The sequence below is a fragment of the Ostreococcus lucimarinus genome, chromosome 9, assembly GCF_000092065.1.
Source record: "Ostreococcus lucimarinus CCE9901 chromosome 9, complete sequence".
NCBI classification, from domain to species: domain Eukaryota; kingdom Viridiplantae; phylum Chlorophyta; class Mamiellophyceae; order Mamiellales; family Bathycoccaceae; genus Ostreococcus; species Ostreococcus sp. 'lucimarinus'.
Window position 1 is genome coordinate 135,000 of NC_009363.1, and position 17,128 is coordinate 152,127.

The window sequence follows — 17,128 nt, forward strand, 5'->3', positions numbered from 1 at the left end:
ACGACGTCGAGCGCGAGCGCGTCGACGAGCGCGCGCGCGCGTCGATGGAGCGCGCGCGCGACGCCGGACGCGAGGCGTCGACGAGTGTCGGCGGCGGCGATGCGGCGCGGGCGTTCGGTGTCGACACCGCGCGAAGGCCGACACCGAAGACGCGTCGACGCGCGCTCGAGGGCGAGCGAGGACGATCCGGACGGCGAGGACGATACCTCGGACGCGCGCGGGAGCGACGACGGCGTTCGGGCGGTGAAGGCGTGGTTGCGAGAGAACTTTTTCTTCGCGGGCGTGGGGGCGGCGGCGTGCGCGAGCGCGTCGCCAGAGTTTCGCGACGTCGTGGAGTCGTTCGGTGGTGCGGCGGGAGGGTCGTGGGGGTCGGGAGGGTTGGAAAAGTATGCCATCGCAGCCTTATTCTTCATCGCGGGCGTTGGATTACCGGTGAGAGCGTTGAAGGAAGCCGCGAGCGACGTGTCGCTCAACGCGTTTACGCAGGCGTTCATCTTCGTCTTTCCGACGATCGTCATAGCCGCAGCCGCGCCGGTTTTGATTGAATCGGGGTGGTTGAGCGAGAACGTGGTCGATGGTTTATTCGTGTTGGCGTGCTTGCCCACGACAGTAGGTTCCGGCGTGGCGTTCACGCGGTCGGCGAACGGGAACGTCGAAGCCGCCTTGCTGAATTCCATGGCGGCGAACCTCGCGGGTATTTTCTTGACCCCTGCGTTGATACATTTCTATCTCGGCGCCGACAGCTCGGTGGATCCGATCGCATCGAGTTCGAAGCTGCTCGTTCAAGCATTTTTACCCGTCGCTCTCGGTATGAGCTTGCGTTTGATCCCGGGCGTGGCGTCCGCCGCCGAGGGCGGCTTGAAGGAGCCGAGCAAACTGCTCGGCGATGCCATTTTGCTCGCCATCATCGCCAAAACCTTCGTCACAGCGGAACAAAGCGAGGCGGGGATGTTAGATTTCAACTCAAGCGCACACTTAGTGAGCGTCTTGTTGGTGTTCATGCTCTTGCACAAGGGATCGATTTTTTTGGCGGCGTCTCGCGTCGGCGCCTTCTCGCGCGAGGACGTCGTCTGCGCCCTATACATGGGTTCGCACAAAACCTTAGCGTTCGGCTTGCCTTTGATATCGACCACGTTCGAGGGCGATCCCAATCTCGCGTCTTATGTGCTTCCCTTGGTGATTTACCACCCCCTTCAAATATTCGCGAGCTCGCTCCTCGCGCGCCCTCTGGCGCGGTACGAGAAGCGGCGCGAATGAATCTTCCTAGCGACTTAGCGAGTCAAATAGCGAGCGATTAGCGATTAGTGCGTGCATCGCGACGCGACGCGCGTTCGACGCGCGTCGACGTCGTCGATAAATTAAAAGCGAGCCCATCGTATTGACAAGCCGCCGAGCGCGCGCGCGCCCGGCGACGAAACCCTACGTCGTCCCTCGCGAAGAATCACAACCTACTAATTCGTCCGCCTCCGCGCTCGAACCGCCGTCGAGCGCTCCCCGCGCCTCGCGCGCGTCCCTCTTCTTCGGTGCGTTCACTTGGACACGACCGTCATCACCGCCGGCGCCGTCGCCGGATCCACCGTCGGGTACTCCACCGCCTTGCGGTTTCGGTCGCTCGGTCGATGCTTCTTCGGTCGCGTGTCGGTGTGTCCCTTCGTCGCCTTCTTCCGCACGTGTCGCGCCGCCTTCACGGTGAACGTCATCGGAGCCCCGATCGTGATCGCCATCGCGTCTCGCCGAGCGCGCGCGCGTGTGCGTGCGCCGCGGTGGCGGCGTGGCGCGCACGCATGCGTGCTCATTCATTCGCGTCGACGCCGCGTCGACGCCGCGCCCGACGTCGCCTTCTTCCGCACGATCGCCCTCGCGAGCGCCATCACCGCGCCGTCGCGTGCGCGCGCGCTAAAAAAATAAAAAAAAACCACCCCCCCCCGATCGAAGGGTCAGGACTCGTCGATCGCCGCCCCCGGACGAACGTAAAACCTAGCCCATCGCCGCGCGCGCGCGCTTCGATCGTCGTCCGCCGCGTCGCGTCGTTTTGTCGTTTTATCCAAAAGGGAGGCGCGCGCGCGTGTGCGTGCGCCGCGGCGACGCGCGCGGGATCGCCGCGCGGCACTCGCGGGCGGACGATCCGAGCCGTCGCGCGCGAAGGCGAAGCTCTCGCGCGCGTCGATCGACGATGCGGGCGATGGACGCGTCGAGCGCGCTGGCGCCGCGGCGACGCGCGATCGGGACGCGCGGCGCCACGCGCGGGGCGAAGACCTCGAGGGCGATCGCGCGGGGGGCGGTGCGCGTCGCCGCGGGCGCGGTGTCGCAGGAGTACGCGATGGACGAACGAGGCGTGCTGATGCCGACGGGGAAGTACTGCGTGAATCACGCGGAGACGGTGCGAAGGAAGACGCGCACGGTGCACGTGGGCAACGTGAAGATTGGCTCGGAGCACCCAATCGTGAAGCAGACGATGACGACGAGCGACACGAGAGACGTCGAGAAGACGGTGGCGGAGGTGATTCGATGCGCCGATGCCGGTGCGGAGATGGTGCGGATCACGGTTCAGGGGATGCAAGAGGCGAAGGCGTGCAAGATCATCAAGGAGACGCTCGTGGCGAAGGGATACGATACGCCGCTCATCGCGGATATCCACTTCGCGCCGAAGGTGGCGATGATGGTGGCTGAATGCTTCGATAAGATTCGCGTGAACCCCGGTAACTTTGCGGATGGTCGTAAGACGTTTGAAAACATCCTGTACGAAACGGATGAAGAGTACAACGCCGAACTCGCGGAGATTGAAGAAATCTTCACGCCGCTCGTGTTGAAGTGCAAGGAGCGAGGCGTGGCGATGCGCATCGGTACGAACCACGGTTCTTTGTCCGCGCGCACGTTGTCGCGCTTTGGTGACACGCCGATGGGGATGGTGGAATCTGCGTTCGAATTCGCGCGCATTTGCCGCAAGCACGATTACCACAACTTTGTCTTCTCCATGAAGGCGTCTAACCCTCTCGTCATGGTGCAAGCGTATCGCCTGTTGTCCCACGAGATGTACAAGCTCGGCTGGGACTACCCGCTTCACCTCGGCGTCACCGAAGCCGGCGAAGGCGAAGACGGTCGCATGAAGTCTTCCATCGGTATCGGTGCTCTCTTACTTGACGGTCTCGGAGACACCATTCGCGTGTCTCTCACCGAAGCATCCGAGCTCGAAATCGAGCCGTGCACGCGCTTGGCCAACCTCGGTATGAAGGCGTGCGCCGAAAACATCGGTGTCGAGCAATTCGAGGACTCTGTCCGTGACTTCAAGACCTTCACGCGCAGAACTGGTGATTTGCCCGAACAAAAGGACTCTGATGCGATTGATTTCCGGAACATTCTCCACCGCGACGGCTCTGTGCTCGCCGCCGTCACCACGGCGCAACTCGCGTCGGAAGATGGCTTCTACCGCGAATTGGGCGCCAAGCTTGCGGTCGGTATGCCGCTTCGTGATATCGCCACCTGTGATTCCATCTTGCTCAGCGAAGTTCCCGCCGCGTCCGAAGAGAAGGCGCTCCGATCTATCCGTCGCCTCCAAGAAATCGGCTGCGGCGTTGTCGTGCCGGCTGACCTTCTCCGAGCGACGCCGTTGGAGAACGCCATCGCCCTCGTCAGCGCCGACGAAGTCGGTGCTCCGTTGCCGGCCGGTGCCGCGCGAAAGGCTGTCACGTTGAACGGCTTCGAGACCGTCGAACAACTCAAGGCTGTCGCAGCGTCTGACGCCGTCATGGTGCTCATCAAGACGAAGGATGGCGAGTCTCGTCTCCACTCTTCTCGCCGCATCGCCGAAGTGATGGCGCAAGTCGGTGCGAAGATGCCGGTCATTCATCACATGTACATGCCGACCGGCGACAAGTCGGACATCGTCATTCAATCCGGCTCCCAAGTCGGTGGTTTGCTCGTCGACGGCTTTGGCGACGGCGTGTTGATCCAATACGCCGGCTCCGACAAGGATGTCTCATTGGACTTCCTTCGTACGACCTCGTTCGGTTTGCTCCAAGGCTCTCGTATGCGTAACACGAAGACGGAGTACGTCTCTTGCCCGTCGTGCGGACGCACCCTCTTCGACTTGCAAGAAGTCACGGCGCAAATCCAAGAGAAGACTGGACACTTGCCTGGCGTCGCCATCGCCGTTATGGGTTGCATCGTCAACGGTCCGGGTGAGATGGCGGATGCGGATTTCGGTTATGTTGGTGGTGCTCCGGGTAAGATTGACTTGTACGTCGGTAAGGAAGTCGTCAAGCGAGGTATCGCGATGGAAACTGCGTGTGATGAACTCATTCAACTCATCAAGGACAACGACCGCTGGATCGAAAAAGAAGTCGAGGAAGCCGTCGCCGCGTGATGTCGCACTCGTAGCTCGCATGATGTTTAATACTAAGTCGATTGATTCTTCAGATTCTTTTCTCTAATTCTTTCTGATTTTCTTAGTTACAATACGTGGGACGGGAGTTTAATTGAGCTTCGTCGCTCATTCTTTCGAAAACGACATGCAATGCACCGCACGCTTATTAAATTTTCTCCAGGGCTTGAGCAATATCCGCTTCGATGTCGACGTAATCCTCAATCCCAGTCGAAAATCGAACGAGGTTATCCTTAATGCCAATCTCAGCGCGCTTTTCAGGACCCTGATCCCAATAAGAAACGACAGTCGGTTGTTCAATCAGCGACTCCACGCCACCGAGAGACGGCGCGATGTACGGAAGCTCGCAACTATCGATAAACTTTGCAGTCGCCCAAAGATCACCCTTGACCTCGAAAGATACCACCCCACCGAAACCTTTCATGTATTTTTTCGCAACTTCGTGGTCGCAGTGGCTCGGTAATCCCGGATAGTGCACTTTGTCAATCTTTGGATGCTTCTCGAGGTATTGAGCCAGTCTCATCGCGCTGTCGTTGTGGCGCTCGACTCGAAGCGACAAGGTCTTCAAACCTCGAAGAACCAAGTAAGCAGCGTGAGGATCGATGACACCACCCAAAATATTATGAAATTGTCTGCACGCGGCGACTGCTTCCTTCTTACCGACGATGACACCGGCGAGAACGTCGTTGTGCCCGCCCATGAATTTCGACGCGCTGTGAATCACCAAGTCGGCGCCAAAGTCGAGCGCGCGAGAGTTGCACGGCGTGGCAAAAGTACCATCGATGCACACGAGGCAACCCGTGGGCTTGCACAGGTTCACGATTCGTTCGATATCGACGCAACGAAGGTACGGGTTCGTTGGTGATTCGGAAAAGTACAGCGAGCACTTGTTCTCCTTGAGCGCCTTTTCCAAGCCGTCGTAATCGGACGGATCGAGCACCGTGGACGTGATGCCCATCTTCGGCAAGAAAGTTTGAATGAATTGTCGAGTGCGTCTGTAGCAGTCCGTGGTGGTGACAATGTGTCCACCGGCTGGGACGAGCGCGAGCAGCATAGTCGTCGCCGTGCACATGCCGGACGCGCTCAACAGAGCGTCTTCTCCGCCCTCGAGTTGGCGAATCTTCTCTTCGCACGCCTTGGTCGTCGGATTCCCGTATCGACCGTACTCAAAGCTCCCATATCGTCCCTCTTGATACGCGATCAACTCTTCCGTGTCCTTGAAGTGGTACGTCGACGTGCACACGATCGGGGTCGTCAACGAGTCGGATACCCTCGGTCGCCCCTCCTTGCGTTCGCCTGCGTCAAAGTAACAACCGCGATCATCACCGTCAGTCCGCGCGTCTCCCCCCTCGCGTCTCCTCACTCGCGCATCACATTTTTATGCACCATCGCGCGTCCATCGCGCGTCGCTCCTCGTCGTTCGACGCACCGTTTTGCACGCACTGCGTCGAGTCGCCCCAAGGTTTCTCGCCGTTCGCCGCGCGCGTCGTCGCGCCTCGTCGTCCCGTCCCTCCTCGGCTCTTCCGCGTCGTCGCGCTCAGCTTCACCACCGTTCGCGCCTTCGCGCTCATCGCCGCGCTCATCCTACGCTCGAATCCCGTCGTCGTCGTCGTCGTCGTCAGTCCTCGCTCGGCTCGATCGCGTCGAACCTCTCGCGCCTCGGCTGGCCCTCGCGCGTCGTCGCGTCGTCGCGTCGTCTCGCGCGCCCGCGACGCGTCGGCGTCGTCCCGCGCGCGTCGCGCGTCGCGCGTCGCGTCGCGTCGCGTCGCTCGACGGACGCACCGCGCGCGTCGTCCCGGACTCGACCTCGATGTGCGGGCGCGACGCGACGCGGCGGGCGGCCGAGGATCGAGGATCGAGGATAAAAAAAAATCCGCGCGCGACGCGCATAAAGCGCGAACGATTCGCCATGAAGGCCGAAACGCGTGACGCGCGGTCGATCTCGAACGACCGATCGATCGATCGATCGATCGATCGAACGAACGAACGATCGAACGATCGATCGACGGACGAACGATTCGAGGGCGCGGCGAAGCCGAACGCGCGGCGGTGAGGGTCGAAGGAACTACGGGTCTATGAATGTGATCACACGATGATGCTCTCGCACGTGCAGCAGTCGTATCCGGGAACGGTGCACTCGGTCGTCGCGTTGGCGGCGACGTGGGCGCATCGACACGCGTCGGCGCCGCGCGCGCCGGGAACGCACGAGAGGGAGACGCCGGCGTCGGACGCCGCTCGACACGACGCGTCGCAGTCCGTGGTGCCCGCACCGCAGCTCTGCGCGCACAGGGCGTTGTAAATACCGGCGTGTGCGGGATCGGTGCACACTCCGGTGTCTAAAGTGGTGACTTCGGGCATGTGGGACGCCGGACACCCGCTCGGCGCTTTCAGCGCGCATCCCTCGTCGCACGAACCGTAGACGTACGTGAACGTCTTCCCATCGAATACGCGGTTGTAAAAGATGTCATCGCCCTCCTCGATGACAGAGGTACAAACCTCCATGCCTTCGAGAGCCGATGGAGTCGCAAATTTCGGACATCGCCCGCCCCCCCTGTGCAAGCAACCGATGTCGGACACCGTCGCCTCGTCGCTCGTGTTGTCGAGCGGGTACAAATAAAATCCAAACTGCTCCCCTGCACCGAGCATGACGTCCACTTCAAACGTTCCACACCTTGTTTGCGTCATTTCCTGCGCTTGGGAGAATAAAAAGTCGTTCGACATCGACTTTGTCGTCACCCGAGCGCCGACGACGTCCTCCCACGCTCCCGGCGCAAACGTCAACGACCCGAGTTGCGCGCACGCCGTGAGCAACGTCAAGTGCACCATCGTCGCCGCCGCGCGTGGTATCATCTCGACATCTTCTCTGTGATTCACCTCTATGTCTCCACTCGACGACATTTGCGATTTCCGCACTAAAGAATACTCCTCGCTCGCTCCGTCGTCGTCGCCGCCGCCCGTGACGAACGGGTCGCTCACCACCGCGAACGGCGTCGTCCCGTCTCCGCTCGTCGCCAACGCGGCCGCGCTCCCGAACGCGCTCATTTTCCCTCGTTCATTCGCGCTCGCGCGTTCGCGCGCGTCGTCTCCAGACATCCAGTCGCGCGCGATCGTTCGTCCAACACCATTCGTCTTCGCCAGCGCGCACGCGCACGCGAGCGTCACGCCCAGCGCGAACGTCGGTCGAAACACCGACGTGGACGCGCGCGCGCGCGACGAGCGGTGTCGTCGATCCCCGTCGCCGTCGCGCGTCAACAGCGGGGCGTCCTCCATCGCCGTCGTCGTCGCGTCGTCGTCGCGATGTGACGCGCCGCGTCGCCGCCGCCCGCACTGCGCGACGCGCGCGACGACGACGACGCGCGACGACGACGACGGGGGCGATGCGCGCGATGACGACGACGCGCGGGCGCGGGCGCGCTCGCGCGGCGAACGCGACGACGACGACGACGACGCGACACCGGCGACGTCACCGCGCGGTGCGGGCGCGAGCGAGCGAGGACGCGAACGAGGCCAGCGAGCGGACGACGACGACGACGACGACGACGACGACGAAAGTGGTCGTCCTCGGCGGCACCGGACGCGTCGGGAGCGCGACGGCGGCGGCGCTGGTGCGAGGCGCGAACGGCGGGGTGGAGGTGACGCTCGGCGGACGGTCGAGAGAGCGAGACGCGGAGGCCAAGGCGCGACATCGAGGGTTGGCGAACGCGTCGTTCGTTGAGGTGGACGTGTGCGATAAGGCGAGCGTGACGCGAGCGATTCAAGGCGCTGACTTGGTGATCAACACCGCGGGACCGTTTCAGAGACGAAAGAGTTGCGCCGCGCTCGAGGCGGCGCTGGAGAGCGGGGTCAAGTATTTAGACGTCTGTGACGACGCGTCGTACGGCGCCGAGGCAAAGAAATTGAGCGAAAAGGCGAAAGCCGCGGGTGTGGCCGCGATCACGTGCGCGGGCATCTATCCCGGGGTGTCAAACCTTATGGCGCGAGACATCGTGGAGTCGATGAAGGCGGAGTTTCGCGCGACTGAAGAAAACGAAGGCAAAGAACCCGAGGTGGAGTACGTGCTTTACAACTACTTCACTGCGGGGTCGGGTGGGGTCGGGACGACGATTTTAGCCACGAGCTATTTGCTCTGTGGCGAAGATGTCGTGTGTTGGGAAGACGGTCAGCGCATCGTCGAGAAACCAGCTTCGCAACGCAAAGTCGTCGATTTCGGCAAGGGCGTGGGCCGACGCGAGGTGTTCCTGTACAACTTGCCCGAAGTTGCATCGACACGTGAAATTTTCGGTGCGCGCACCGTGAAGGCTCGATTCGGTACGTCGCCAGGGATTTGGAACGGGGCCATGGTGGCAATAGCGAATTTAGTTCCAAAGTCGCTCTTGGAAAATCAAGACGCAATGAAAGGATTGGCGAACTTCTCCGCCCCGATCGTGCGCTCGGTGGATGCGATCGTTGGAGAAACTACATCCATCCGCGTGGACGTCAAACTGAAGGACGGCAAGCAGTCTGTGGGTTTGTATACGCATCCGCGTTTAAGCGAGTGCGTCGGCACGTGCACGGCGTCTTTTGCAACGGCGATGTTGAATGGTGAATGTGCTCCTGGGGTTTGGTATCCTGAAGAAGTGGAAGCCATCAGCGATCGGGATGCGTTGTTCGAACGTGCCAAAGAAGGAACGTCGTTGTTTGCTTTGAATCAAGCGCCGTGGATGGTGGAATCAAAGCCAGTGAATTTGGGTTTCGGATTGTATTGGACGTAGCTCGTGATAGGAAGCATGAATGTTATGAAAACGAAAGCGCGCGCCATGATTTCTTTATTTTCTTTATGTGTGCAGTATTTGCATCGAATTCGCTTGCATAATCGTTTACTAATATCTTTACTAATATTCAAACCGCCGAGCTCTCGAGTCTATTACGCCGCGGACGCCATCTTTGCCAGCGCCTTGATGGACGTGCTCACCAACGTGGCCAACTGCATTCCCTCATCCGCTCCTTGTGCCAAAAACCTGTCTACTTCACCGAGTTTGATGAAGATCTCCGCCTTGACCTCGTCCGAGCAATCTGCCTCCAGGACGTAGTCAGAGTACTGATCGAGAATTTTGAGTCCTGAAAAACCGTCGCGCAAAATGTCCTCCATGTGCGCCTGCGCCTCTTCAAACTTGCCTTCACGGCACAGATCATACATCTTTTTGATTTTTTCATCTGGAATGTGCCCCGCCACTTCAACGATGCTCGCACCACTAATCTTCCCCGCGAACAAACGCGCTGCGCTTTGCAACAACGTAATCGCCTTGCGCATGTCTCCTCCCGAGTGCTTTGAACACATCGCGAACACGTCGTCACTCATCTCCAAACCTTCTTGTTCGCCGATGAACTTCAATCGCGCACCCATAGTTTCCTGAGCGAGCGGTGAGAATCTAAACTTTGCGCATCGACTCGCGATCGGATCGATGATTTTCGTCACGTAGTTGCACAACAGAAAGAACCGAGTGACTTTTGAATACGTCTCCATCATCCTTCGCAGCGCCGATTGCGCGTCGCCCGTCATGGCGTCCGCTTCGTCCAAGATTAATATCTTATACGGCGGAGACGGGTATCCCGGCGCGGGCGCACCGACGGCTTGCGAGGCAAAGGTTTTGATCTTGTTGCGGACCACGCTGATGCCTCTCTCGTCCGACGCGTTCAACTCCTTCACCCTTTGCTTATACAGCTCCGGTCCGTACAACTCCTTCGCGATCGCCAGCGCGGTGGTGGTTTTCCCAGTTCCCGGCGGTCCGTAGAACAGGCAGTGGGGCATGTTCCCCGTCTTCAGCGCGTTTTCCAGCACCCCCACGATTTGCTCCTGGCTCGCCACATCCTTGACGACGCGAGGGCGGTATTTCTCCACCCACGGCGCGTGCGCCTCGGCGCGCTGCGGACGCGTCGCTTCCGCGTCGACCATGGTCGTATCCGCAACCATCGCGTCCGTGCGTCCGTCCGTCCGTCAGTCGTCGGCGTCGTGTGACGCGCGCGCACCCGCGAACGCCCGCCGCGCATCTCGCGCGCGGCGTCGCGGAATTTGAAATCGCGCCCGCGGCGAGGGCGTTCGGGCGTAGGGTTCGGTGAATGATAAACGATAGAGATAGCGTTAAGAACGCACTGAATGCGTCGAATGTGGACGTGTTTTGTATTTTCAACGGCGCGACGACGCGCGCGACGCGGTCGGTCGGTCGCTCCGTCGCCGTCTCGCACTGCGCGGCGACGGCGACGGCGACGGCGACGGCGATGTCGGACGCCGCGCGCGCGTCGACGCGGACGTCGTCGACATCGCGCCTCGCGCGTCGCGCGGTGGATCGAAGCGTCCGCGCGAACGACGCGACGACGCGACGGCGACGACGACCGCCGCCGGCGCGCGCTCGAGGCGAAGTGGACACGTGGACAGACGTCACGCTGCCGCTGAGCGAGGACGCGCGCGAGGCGTTCATGCGAGAGTATTGGCAGAAAAAGCCTCTGCTGATGCGGCAGGCGATACCGAACTTTCGACCGCCGCTGGATGGGAACGAAATCGCTGGTTTGGCGTGCGAGGAGGACGCGAGCGCGCGCATCTTCGTGCGCGAGGGGGACGACGAGCAGTCGTGGAGGAAGAAGATTGGACCGTTCGAAGAAAGTGATTTGACATCCTTACCCGAAGACAAGCCGTGGAGCCTGATCGTTAACGATTTGGACGTGCAGGCGCAACCGTTTGGGGACATGTTGGAACTCTTCAACTGTTTTCCGCGTTGGCGAATTTCTGATATTCAAGCGAGCGTATCACCGGACGGCGGGGGCGTAGGACCGCACTCCGATCACTTTGATGTATTTCTTCTTCAAGCCGAAGGCGAAAAAGTTTGGGCCGTGGCGGATAACGAGGAGTACTGGCCAGATAATGATGCGGCATTTGTCCCAGAATGTGAAATTCGCGTGCTCAAAAGCTTTGTCGAGGACGATTCCTTCACGTTGGTTCCGGGTGATATGCTTTACTTGCCCCCCAAAATCGCTCACAACGGCGTGGCGACGAACTCAAAACCAGGCGTGAGCGTAACGTTGAGTATAGGCTTTCTAGCGCCGACGACGGATGAACTCGTCTTGTCTTACACGCAACGAGCATCTGAAAAATTGAAGGGCTCGCGTTGGTCCGATCCTTGGCTCAAACCGGTCGAAGACGTCGGTGCAATATCCGCTGAATCTATCACGTATGCATCGGAGATAATTAAGCGCACGTATCCGAAGAATGATGCCGAAGTGGCGCGTTGGTTTGGTTGTCACACGACGGCGCGCACCGGCGAGGACGACGACGCGGACGAGAACGAAGTGAGCATCGAAGAACTATTAGCGGCTTGGGAACACCAAGGTCTAGTCGCGAGAGAAGATTTACGCTTCGCTTTCGTGGAAAAGGTTGCGGATGATAGTTTGAAGAACGCGCTGTTTTTCGCAAACGGAGAATGTTGGGATGTCGTCAGCCCGGCCGCTGTGAAAACAGCCACCGTCATCGCAAATAGAGGCGAGCTTTACGAAGAAGACACGCAGACGGAGGAGTGTGATTTCGATGATGAAGCCTTAAAGCTCGCACTAACGCTATTTGAGCGTGGTTATCTCTATTTCCCCGAGGATGAAGACGATTAATGCTATTCCTAGTGTCCTATTGCGCCTCTCGGCTCTTGTCAATCCCCGTTCCCCAAGTACCTCGCGGCGCGTCGCTATATGAAGCTGGATCCATTGGATCGAGCGGCTCAGATTCTTTCCTCGCCGGCGCGCGCGCAGCGATAGCTTTCCTTTTCGGTGCACGTTCATGATTCGAGTTGCCCTGCGCGCCCGACGGACCGATGTCTCGCCGCACGCTCGCCGGTTTGCTCACGGCGGAAGCCTTCGTCTCGACTCGCGCCGTGCCCGTCGCGGTCGATGCTTTCGCTCGCTGTTGTTTCGTCATGAATGGGTTATCGACGACGTCCAATGAACTCACGCCCGGAGGATACCGACCCAAAATTCGCGAGCAGTGTAAACAGTAACCGTGCGCCTTCACGAGTCCGCGCCCGAATCCGCCGCACCCCGAGCACCTTCGCATCCCCACCGCCGTCGCACCGTCGCGCGGTCGCTCCCAAGACGTTCTCTGCGTGTGTGGATTAAAGAAATATTCTCTTCCACTCGCCGGATCCGTCGTCGCTCGCCATCCCGGCGGCAACGGCGTCGCCGCCGGCGGCGGCGGCGGCGGCGGTCTCGTCTTCTCCGCCTCCACAGGTCGTTCCCACTGCGTCTTATTCAGCGCTTTGTTGTAGTAATACGTCTGTCCGTACGTCGGATCGACTTTCGCTCTCCACCCTCGCGGCAGCTTCGCGTCGACGTCCGTTCCCGTCCCATCCTCGTCCTCGTCCTCGTCCTCGTCCTCGCGTCGTCGCTTCGTCGTCGCGTCGTCGTCGTCGCCGTCGCCGTCGCCGTCGCCGTCGCTCGGCACCGCGATCCCTCGCTTCGCCAGTCGCGCCAGCAGCGCTTCCGGGAGCGCGCCCATCGCGTCGCGCGGTGCCGACCGGCCGGGACGCCCGACGGGGAGTCAAAACACCCGGTCGCGCGGTCGCGCCGAAACACGAACGCGAAAACGGTCGCGACGCGGCGGGAAACGCACGCGACCGACGCGTTCGAACGAGCGAGCGAACGCGCGCACACGCGAGCGCGCGAGCGACCGCGCTCGCGAACGAAAGGCGTCGACGGCGTCGGGTCGGGTCGCGCCGACGGCGAACGGCGAACGGCGAACGGCGAACGGCGAACGGCGAACGGCGAACGGCGAACGGCGAACGACGGTTCGAGCGGGCGCGCGCGCGCGGAATCGAGTCGACCCGCGCGAGCGATGGAAGAGAGCGATGGATGCGCGACGTCGCGAGACTTTGCGAGCGTGAAGATGGAATATTTTAAGACGCGCGCGCGCGAGGCGCTGGGGAACGGGAACTATAAGGAGGCGTACGCGACGTACACGAAGTGTCTGGAGGAACTCGCGCCGAGGGACGCGGGCGAACGCGCGAAACTGCTGTGTAACCGTTCGATGGCGTACGCCAAGTCTGCAAACTTTAAAGCGGCGCTGGAGGACGCGTCTGCGGCGGTGTCGTTGATGCCGACGTTCGCCAAGGGGTGGTGGCGCAAGGCGACCGCGCACGTGGGGCTGCGACAGTTCCCGGACGCGCTCGCCGCGTACAGGCAATCGTTCGAATGTCAGGACGAAGGCGACGCCGGCGTGATCGACGAGCACGTGAAAGCGATGAATAAAACGATCACTTCATTTACGCGCGAGCAACTTGCGAACTGGATTCTTGAAACTCTGCAAGACATGGAGAATCGCGAGCTCATCGAGCACGCGCACCTCGAAAACGTCACGTCGTTGGAGATGGCAGAGGGAATGTTTTGTCAAATCAAAGGCATAAATGAAGGAAGCAAGCCGCGCGGCGACTACTATCGGTTCGTACAACATTGGAACGTACACGGTATGAGCGTGCCGATGGCTTACACCCAGCGTGCGAGCATGTACCGCCACGCGTTGTGCTTTATGCAAGCTCGCGCCGACGCGGCGGCGGCGTTGACCTTGTTACAAGACGACGCATCGCTTTCTGACAAGGAAACGGAGATGACCTTCACGTACAAAGTCGATGACTTCTCGCCTTTCAAGGAAGATACAGTCATCACCAAAGCTTGGGCGTGGTACGAGATGGGCAAGGCTTTTGAAGGGCGCGAAAATGGTGACACGCAAGCGGCGGCGAAGTGCTTCTCGGCGATAACGCACTTGGACACCAAGTATCCGATGTTCACGAACGCCTTCAAGAATGTGTGCAGTCGTATGACTGATGTCGAGGCTGGGAAAATATTGAGCGACATCAACGATCAGTACGGCGTGGCGGAGTATGGCGTGCGCACCGTTCCCGACGCTTTGGCAACTTACGTGGTCACCGTCAGCCTTCTCTTCAAAACTGGCAAGCTCGTCGGCTTCAACTCTAAAGTGCGAGACTCGTTTCGAGAAAACGTCGCGAAGGGTGCGAATGTCATCAAAGAAAAGGTACTCATAGAAAGCGTGCGCTCAAGGTTTCGTGGAGCGCCTGGTGTCGCGCTTTCGTATCGAATTCTCGCCGGCGAAGATAAATTAAACTCCGAGGTACGTGTTTGATATCCGTCGTTCGGCGGCTGGTATTCACGATGTTAGCGCAGAAAATGCTCGAGAAAATTCAAGCACACGATTTGATGTTACTGGGTGGCGCAGAAACGGAGGCTGCGATGGGTACGGCGAGCGACGTGCAAGGTGAGTTAATTAAATGGAATAAATTGATGAGGAATTAAATAATTCATCACGTAGGCGAGCTCAAGGAACTGAAGTCGGAGGACTTGGTAGATCGCATCAACAACTTACAAGGAATTATCTTATCGACATTAAAAAGTGGCAAGGAGATCGTAGTCGCGAAGCGACCACCAACCGACATGGAGCTTCCTTACAGAACGTACAAATTAGTTTACAACGACGGCACCCCGGTCGAACGAGTGAACAAAACGGGCTATCAAATGTCACAAGTGCACTACTCGGCGCAAGGAATGCACAAACGCGAAGTATGGGCTGAGATGATGGTGCGAACGACCGCAATTAATTATTTACAATTAAATTAAATTTGACACAGGACAAGTCTTGCCGATGGCACCAGAGCTCATCTGAGATAGCCGTTCAAGCGTTACAAGTGCCGAAGGACGCCAAGAAGCAAGATTTGGATGTCTGCATCACGCCGTCGACCGTCAGAGTGTCATGTCGAAACACTGGACGCACGTACCTAGAGGTGATTTAAATTAATTATTTCTCGACACGCAATTATTTACAATTCATTCGCTATCAGGGAGAGTTATTTCGACAAATCATACCAGAAGAGTCTGCGTGGGTTCACCTTGGTACGTGACAAATTAAATCAATCTTCACTATCGTTTCGCGATCGAAATTAATTATTTTGCTTCAGGCGGAGAGGATGACGACGGTTTCGTGTTGTACCTGAAGAAGATGAACCTGGAGCTTTTCAAAGATAAGAACGCCGCGCCCAGTGATAGCTGGTGGGAACGGCTGTTTAATTCTCATGGAGATATTGCATTCGATGACTACGATAAGGATTTCACGGATCTACCCACTCCTATCGCTGAGGTGAGTGTGCTTGTTTGTTTGTATCTCCTGTTTGAGCACCGCACTGACCAACTGCATTGCGCCCGACATAGTCCATCGCAGCCGCCGAAGATGCGTCAAGTGTACTGCAGGCGAGAGAAGAGGAAGAATATAAGGAGCGCGAAGCCGCACGCGAACGTGATGACCTCCGAAAGCGCGAGAGACAAGTGCGCCTGGCTGAACTTCGCGGGGGCAAGTATTTGTCGTGGGTTGAGCTCGACAGACGCAATCCCGCGCCGAATCCTCTGGCACAACGCAGCGAGCCTGCGTAATTCCAGTATGTTTTCCACGATTTTGCCTCAAAATGACCATAACCAGCGCTTGTCGTGAAAGTTACTAATTTGTGCTTGAATTCTCGCCCGGTTGAACGAGCCGTCTAGACGTCCACGCGTTTGTCCCGTCGACACACGTCGAACTGTGCGCGAACTCACGCCTTTTTCACTGTCCATAGCCAACTCCAGTATGTTTTGCTCGGATTTACTCCGTATCTTGCCCGTGGATCCGCCATGATCCGGAGCAATACTTCAACGACCCCCATGTCCTGTGTCACGAACTTGGGCACCTCAGCCGTGTGCATGAATGTGTGTTCGCGGATGAACACGACGGCCGTCGCGAGCAAAGACAGTAGCATGCATACCGTAGAAATTGAGAAAAACATCGAAAGACAAAGCAACATGCTTTTCAAGTCGAAAAGAAGCACCTCTTCACCGAATAGATGACTGCACAACATCGTGTTGAAGCCCAAAATAGTGGATTGCCAAACCATGCGGTACCCCACAGTCCAGCACCACGCCTTCATGTAGCACCCCTTACAAGACGGACTGATCGTGGCAAATAGAAAATTACCGCGATATTTGATGAAATTGTCGAGTTGAACTCGTGCGAGCCTTGGTTTATCGTCTATTTCGCTGGCTTGCATCGCAAGTCTGTGTTCGAGAATCGAGTCGCCAACGACGGTGTGTAGTATGGGTGGATCTCCCTGCGCGATAGGTGTGAGCGAACGTGTTCAGGGTGAAAAGCGAAAAGTCTTACGTGATAATAACCATTATGAGACACGATAGAATGACAGATCGGACACGTTCCAGAGCCCTCTTGTCCTGTGAAAGGACACATCAATTTTGACTCTGCTTTCGTCAGCTCGTCGGAGTCTTCCAGTAGTGGAGCGGCGTTTTGCCATGGCTTTGTGTCGAAAACGGCACGAATTCCCTCGTATCGACCGGTTTCTAGCAAAACGAAACACGTAACGCTAAAAAACATCATAAACGACGACACCAAGAGCGTCCACCATTCTGCAAAGTGTCGTGAGTGTCTCGAGTTTGACTGCGACATGGTCAACTCACCACAAAAGCTGTACAAGGCCGTGCTCTTTGGAGCCGTTAGGGCCGCCGCTAGGGCTGCAGTTGCGCTGATCGGGACTGAAATCTTGCCTCTCAAGGCATTCATGATGCCAAAAGGCTGCATCATCACTTGCATAACGGTCATGGTTGGAGGCAAACTGTGACGTTCTCCCCTCGTTTCCAAAATTGAGACTTGATTAGACTCGTCTTGAGCGCGTGCGTCATGGGGCGACA

At 58.6% G+C, this 17,128-nt stretch overlaps 12 protein-coding genes across 12 annotated transcripts; 6 read left to right on the forward strand and 6 right to left on the reverse strand.

The window, feature by feature from the left end:
* Positions 1-99: 99 nt before the first annotated feature.
* On the forward strand, positions 100-1,257 carry OSTLU_33387 (BASS family transporter: sodium ion/bile acid; the record flags this gene model as incomplete). Its single annotated transcript, XM_001419462.1, has 1 exon — positions 100-1,257. The coding sequence occupies one exon, from the start codon at positions 100-102 to the stop codon at positions 1,255-1,257; it is 1,158 nt and encodes a 385-aa protein (XP_001419499.1).
* A 272-nt stretch (positions 1,258-1,529) lies between these two features.
* OSTLU_33388 (predicted protein) lies at positions 1,530-1,700 on the reverse strand (the record flags this gene model as incomplete). Its single annotated transcript, XM_001419684.1, has 1 exon — positions 1,530-1,700. One exon carries the CDS (start codon positions 1,698-1,700, stop codon positions 1,530-1,532), a length of 171 nt encoding a protein of 56 aa, XP_001419721.1.
* A 620-nt stretch (positions 1,701-2,320) lies between these two features.
* On the forward strand, positions 2,321-4,363 carry HDS (4-hydroxy-3-methylbut-2-en-1-yl diphosphate synthase, putative chloroplast precursor (1-hydroxy-2-methyl-2-(E)-butenyl 4-diphosphate synthase) (ISPG); the record flags this gene model as incomplete). Its single annotated transcript, XM_001419463.1, has 1 exon — positions 2,321-4,363. The coding sequence occupies one exon, from the start codon at positions 2,321-2,323 to the stop codon at positions 4,361-4,363; it is 2,043 nt and encodes a 680-aa protein (XP_001419500.1).
* Positions 4,364-4,529: 166 nt separating this feature from the next.
* On the reverse strand, positions 4,530-5,964 carry CGS1 (cystathione gamma synthase; the record flags this gene model as incomplete). The annotated part of the gene is made up of 2 exons (XM_001419685.1): positions 4,530-5,677; positions 5,811-5,964. The coding sequence occupies 2 exons, from the start codon at positions 5,962-5,964 to the stop codon at positions 4,530-4,532; spliced, it is 1,302 nt and encodes a 433-aa protein (XP_001419722.1).
* Positions 5,965-6,440: 476 nt separating this feature from the next.
* Positions 6,441-7,651, reverse strand: OSTLU_25015 (predicted protein; the record flags this gene model as incomplete). The annotated part of the gene is made up of 1 exon (XM_001419686.1): positions 6,441-7,651. One exon carries the CDS (start codon positions 7,649-7,651, stop codon positions 6,467-6,469), a length of 1,185 nt encoding a protein of 394 aa, XP_001419723.1. The 3' UTR covers positions 6,441-6,466.
* Positions 7,652-7,767: 116 nt separating this feature from the next.
* Positions 7,768-9,132, forward strand: OSTLU_34724 (predicted protein; the record flags this gene model as incomplete). The annotated part of the gene is made up of 1 exon (XM_001419464.1): positions 7,768-9,132. One exon carries the CDS (start codon positions 7,768-7,770, stop codon positions 9,130-9,132), a length of 1,365 nt encoding a protein of 454 aa, XP_001419501.1.
* Positions 9,133-9,284: 152 nt separating this feature from the next.
* On the reverse strand, positions 9,285-10,313 carry OSTLU_35082 (predicted protein; the record flags this gene model as incomplete). Its single annotated transcript, XM_001419687.1, has 1 exon — positions 9,285-10,313. The coding sequence occupies one exon, from the start codon at positions 10,311-10,313 to the stop codon at positions 9,285-9,287; it is 1,029 nt and encodes a 342-aa protein (XP_001419724.1).
* A 521-nt stretch (positions 10,314-10,834) lies between these two features.
* OSTLU_33394 (predicted protein) lies at positions 10,835-12,013 on the forward strand (the record flags this gene model as incomplete). Its single annotated transcript, XM_001419465.1, has 1 exon — positions 10,835-12,013. The coding sequence occupies one exon, from the start codon at positions 10,835-10,837 to the stop codon at positions 12,011-12,013; it is 1,179 nt and encodes a 392-aa protein (XP_001419502.1).
* A 16-nt stretch (positions 12,014-12,029) lies between these two features.
* On the reverse strand, positions 12,030-12,893 carry OSTLU_33395 (predicted protein; the record flags this gene model as incomplete). The annotated part of the gene is made up of 1 exon (XM_001419688.1): positions 12,030-12,893. One exon carries the CDS (start codon positions 12,891-12,893, stop codon positions 12,030-12,032), a length of 864 nt encoding a protein of 287 aa, XP_001419725.1.
* Positions 12,894-13,229: 336 nt separating this feature from the next.
* On the forward strand, positions 13,230-15,195 carry OSTLU_94665 (predicted protein; the record flags this gene model as incomplete). Its single annotated transcript, XM_001419466.1, has 4 exons — positions 13,230-14,423; positions 14,573-14,663; positions 14,718-14,983; positions 15,034-15,195. The coding sequence occupies 4 exons, from the start codon at positions 13,230-13,232 to the stop codon at positions 15,193-15,195; spliced, it is 1,713 nt and encodes a 570-aa protein (XP_001419503.1).
* A 206-nt stretch (positions 15,196-15,401) lies between these two features.
* OSTLU_33398 (predicted protein) lies at positions 15,402-15,887 on the forward strand (the record flags this gene model as incomplete). The annotated part of the gene is made up of 1 exon (XM_001419467.1): positions 15,402-15,887. The coding sequence occupies one exon, from the start codon at positions 15,402-15,404 to the stop codon at positions 15,885-15,887; it is 486 nt and encodes a 161-aa protein (XP_001419504.1).
* A 97-nt stretch (positions 15,888-15,984) lies between these two features.
* Positions 15,985-17,039, reverse strand: OSTLU_16696 (predicted protein; the record flags this gene model as incomplete). Its single annotated transcript, XM_001419689.1, has 2 exons — positions 15,985-16,536; positions 16,590-17,039. The coding sequence occupies 2 exons, from the start codon at positions 17,037-17,039 to the stop codon at positions 15,985-15,987; spliced, it is 1,002 nt and encodes a 333-aa protein (XP_001419726.1).
* Between the last annotated feature and the right edge of the window lie 89 nt (positions 17,040-17,128).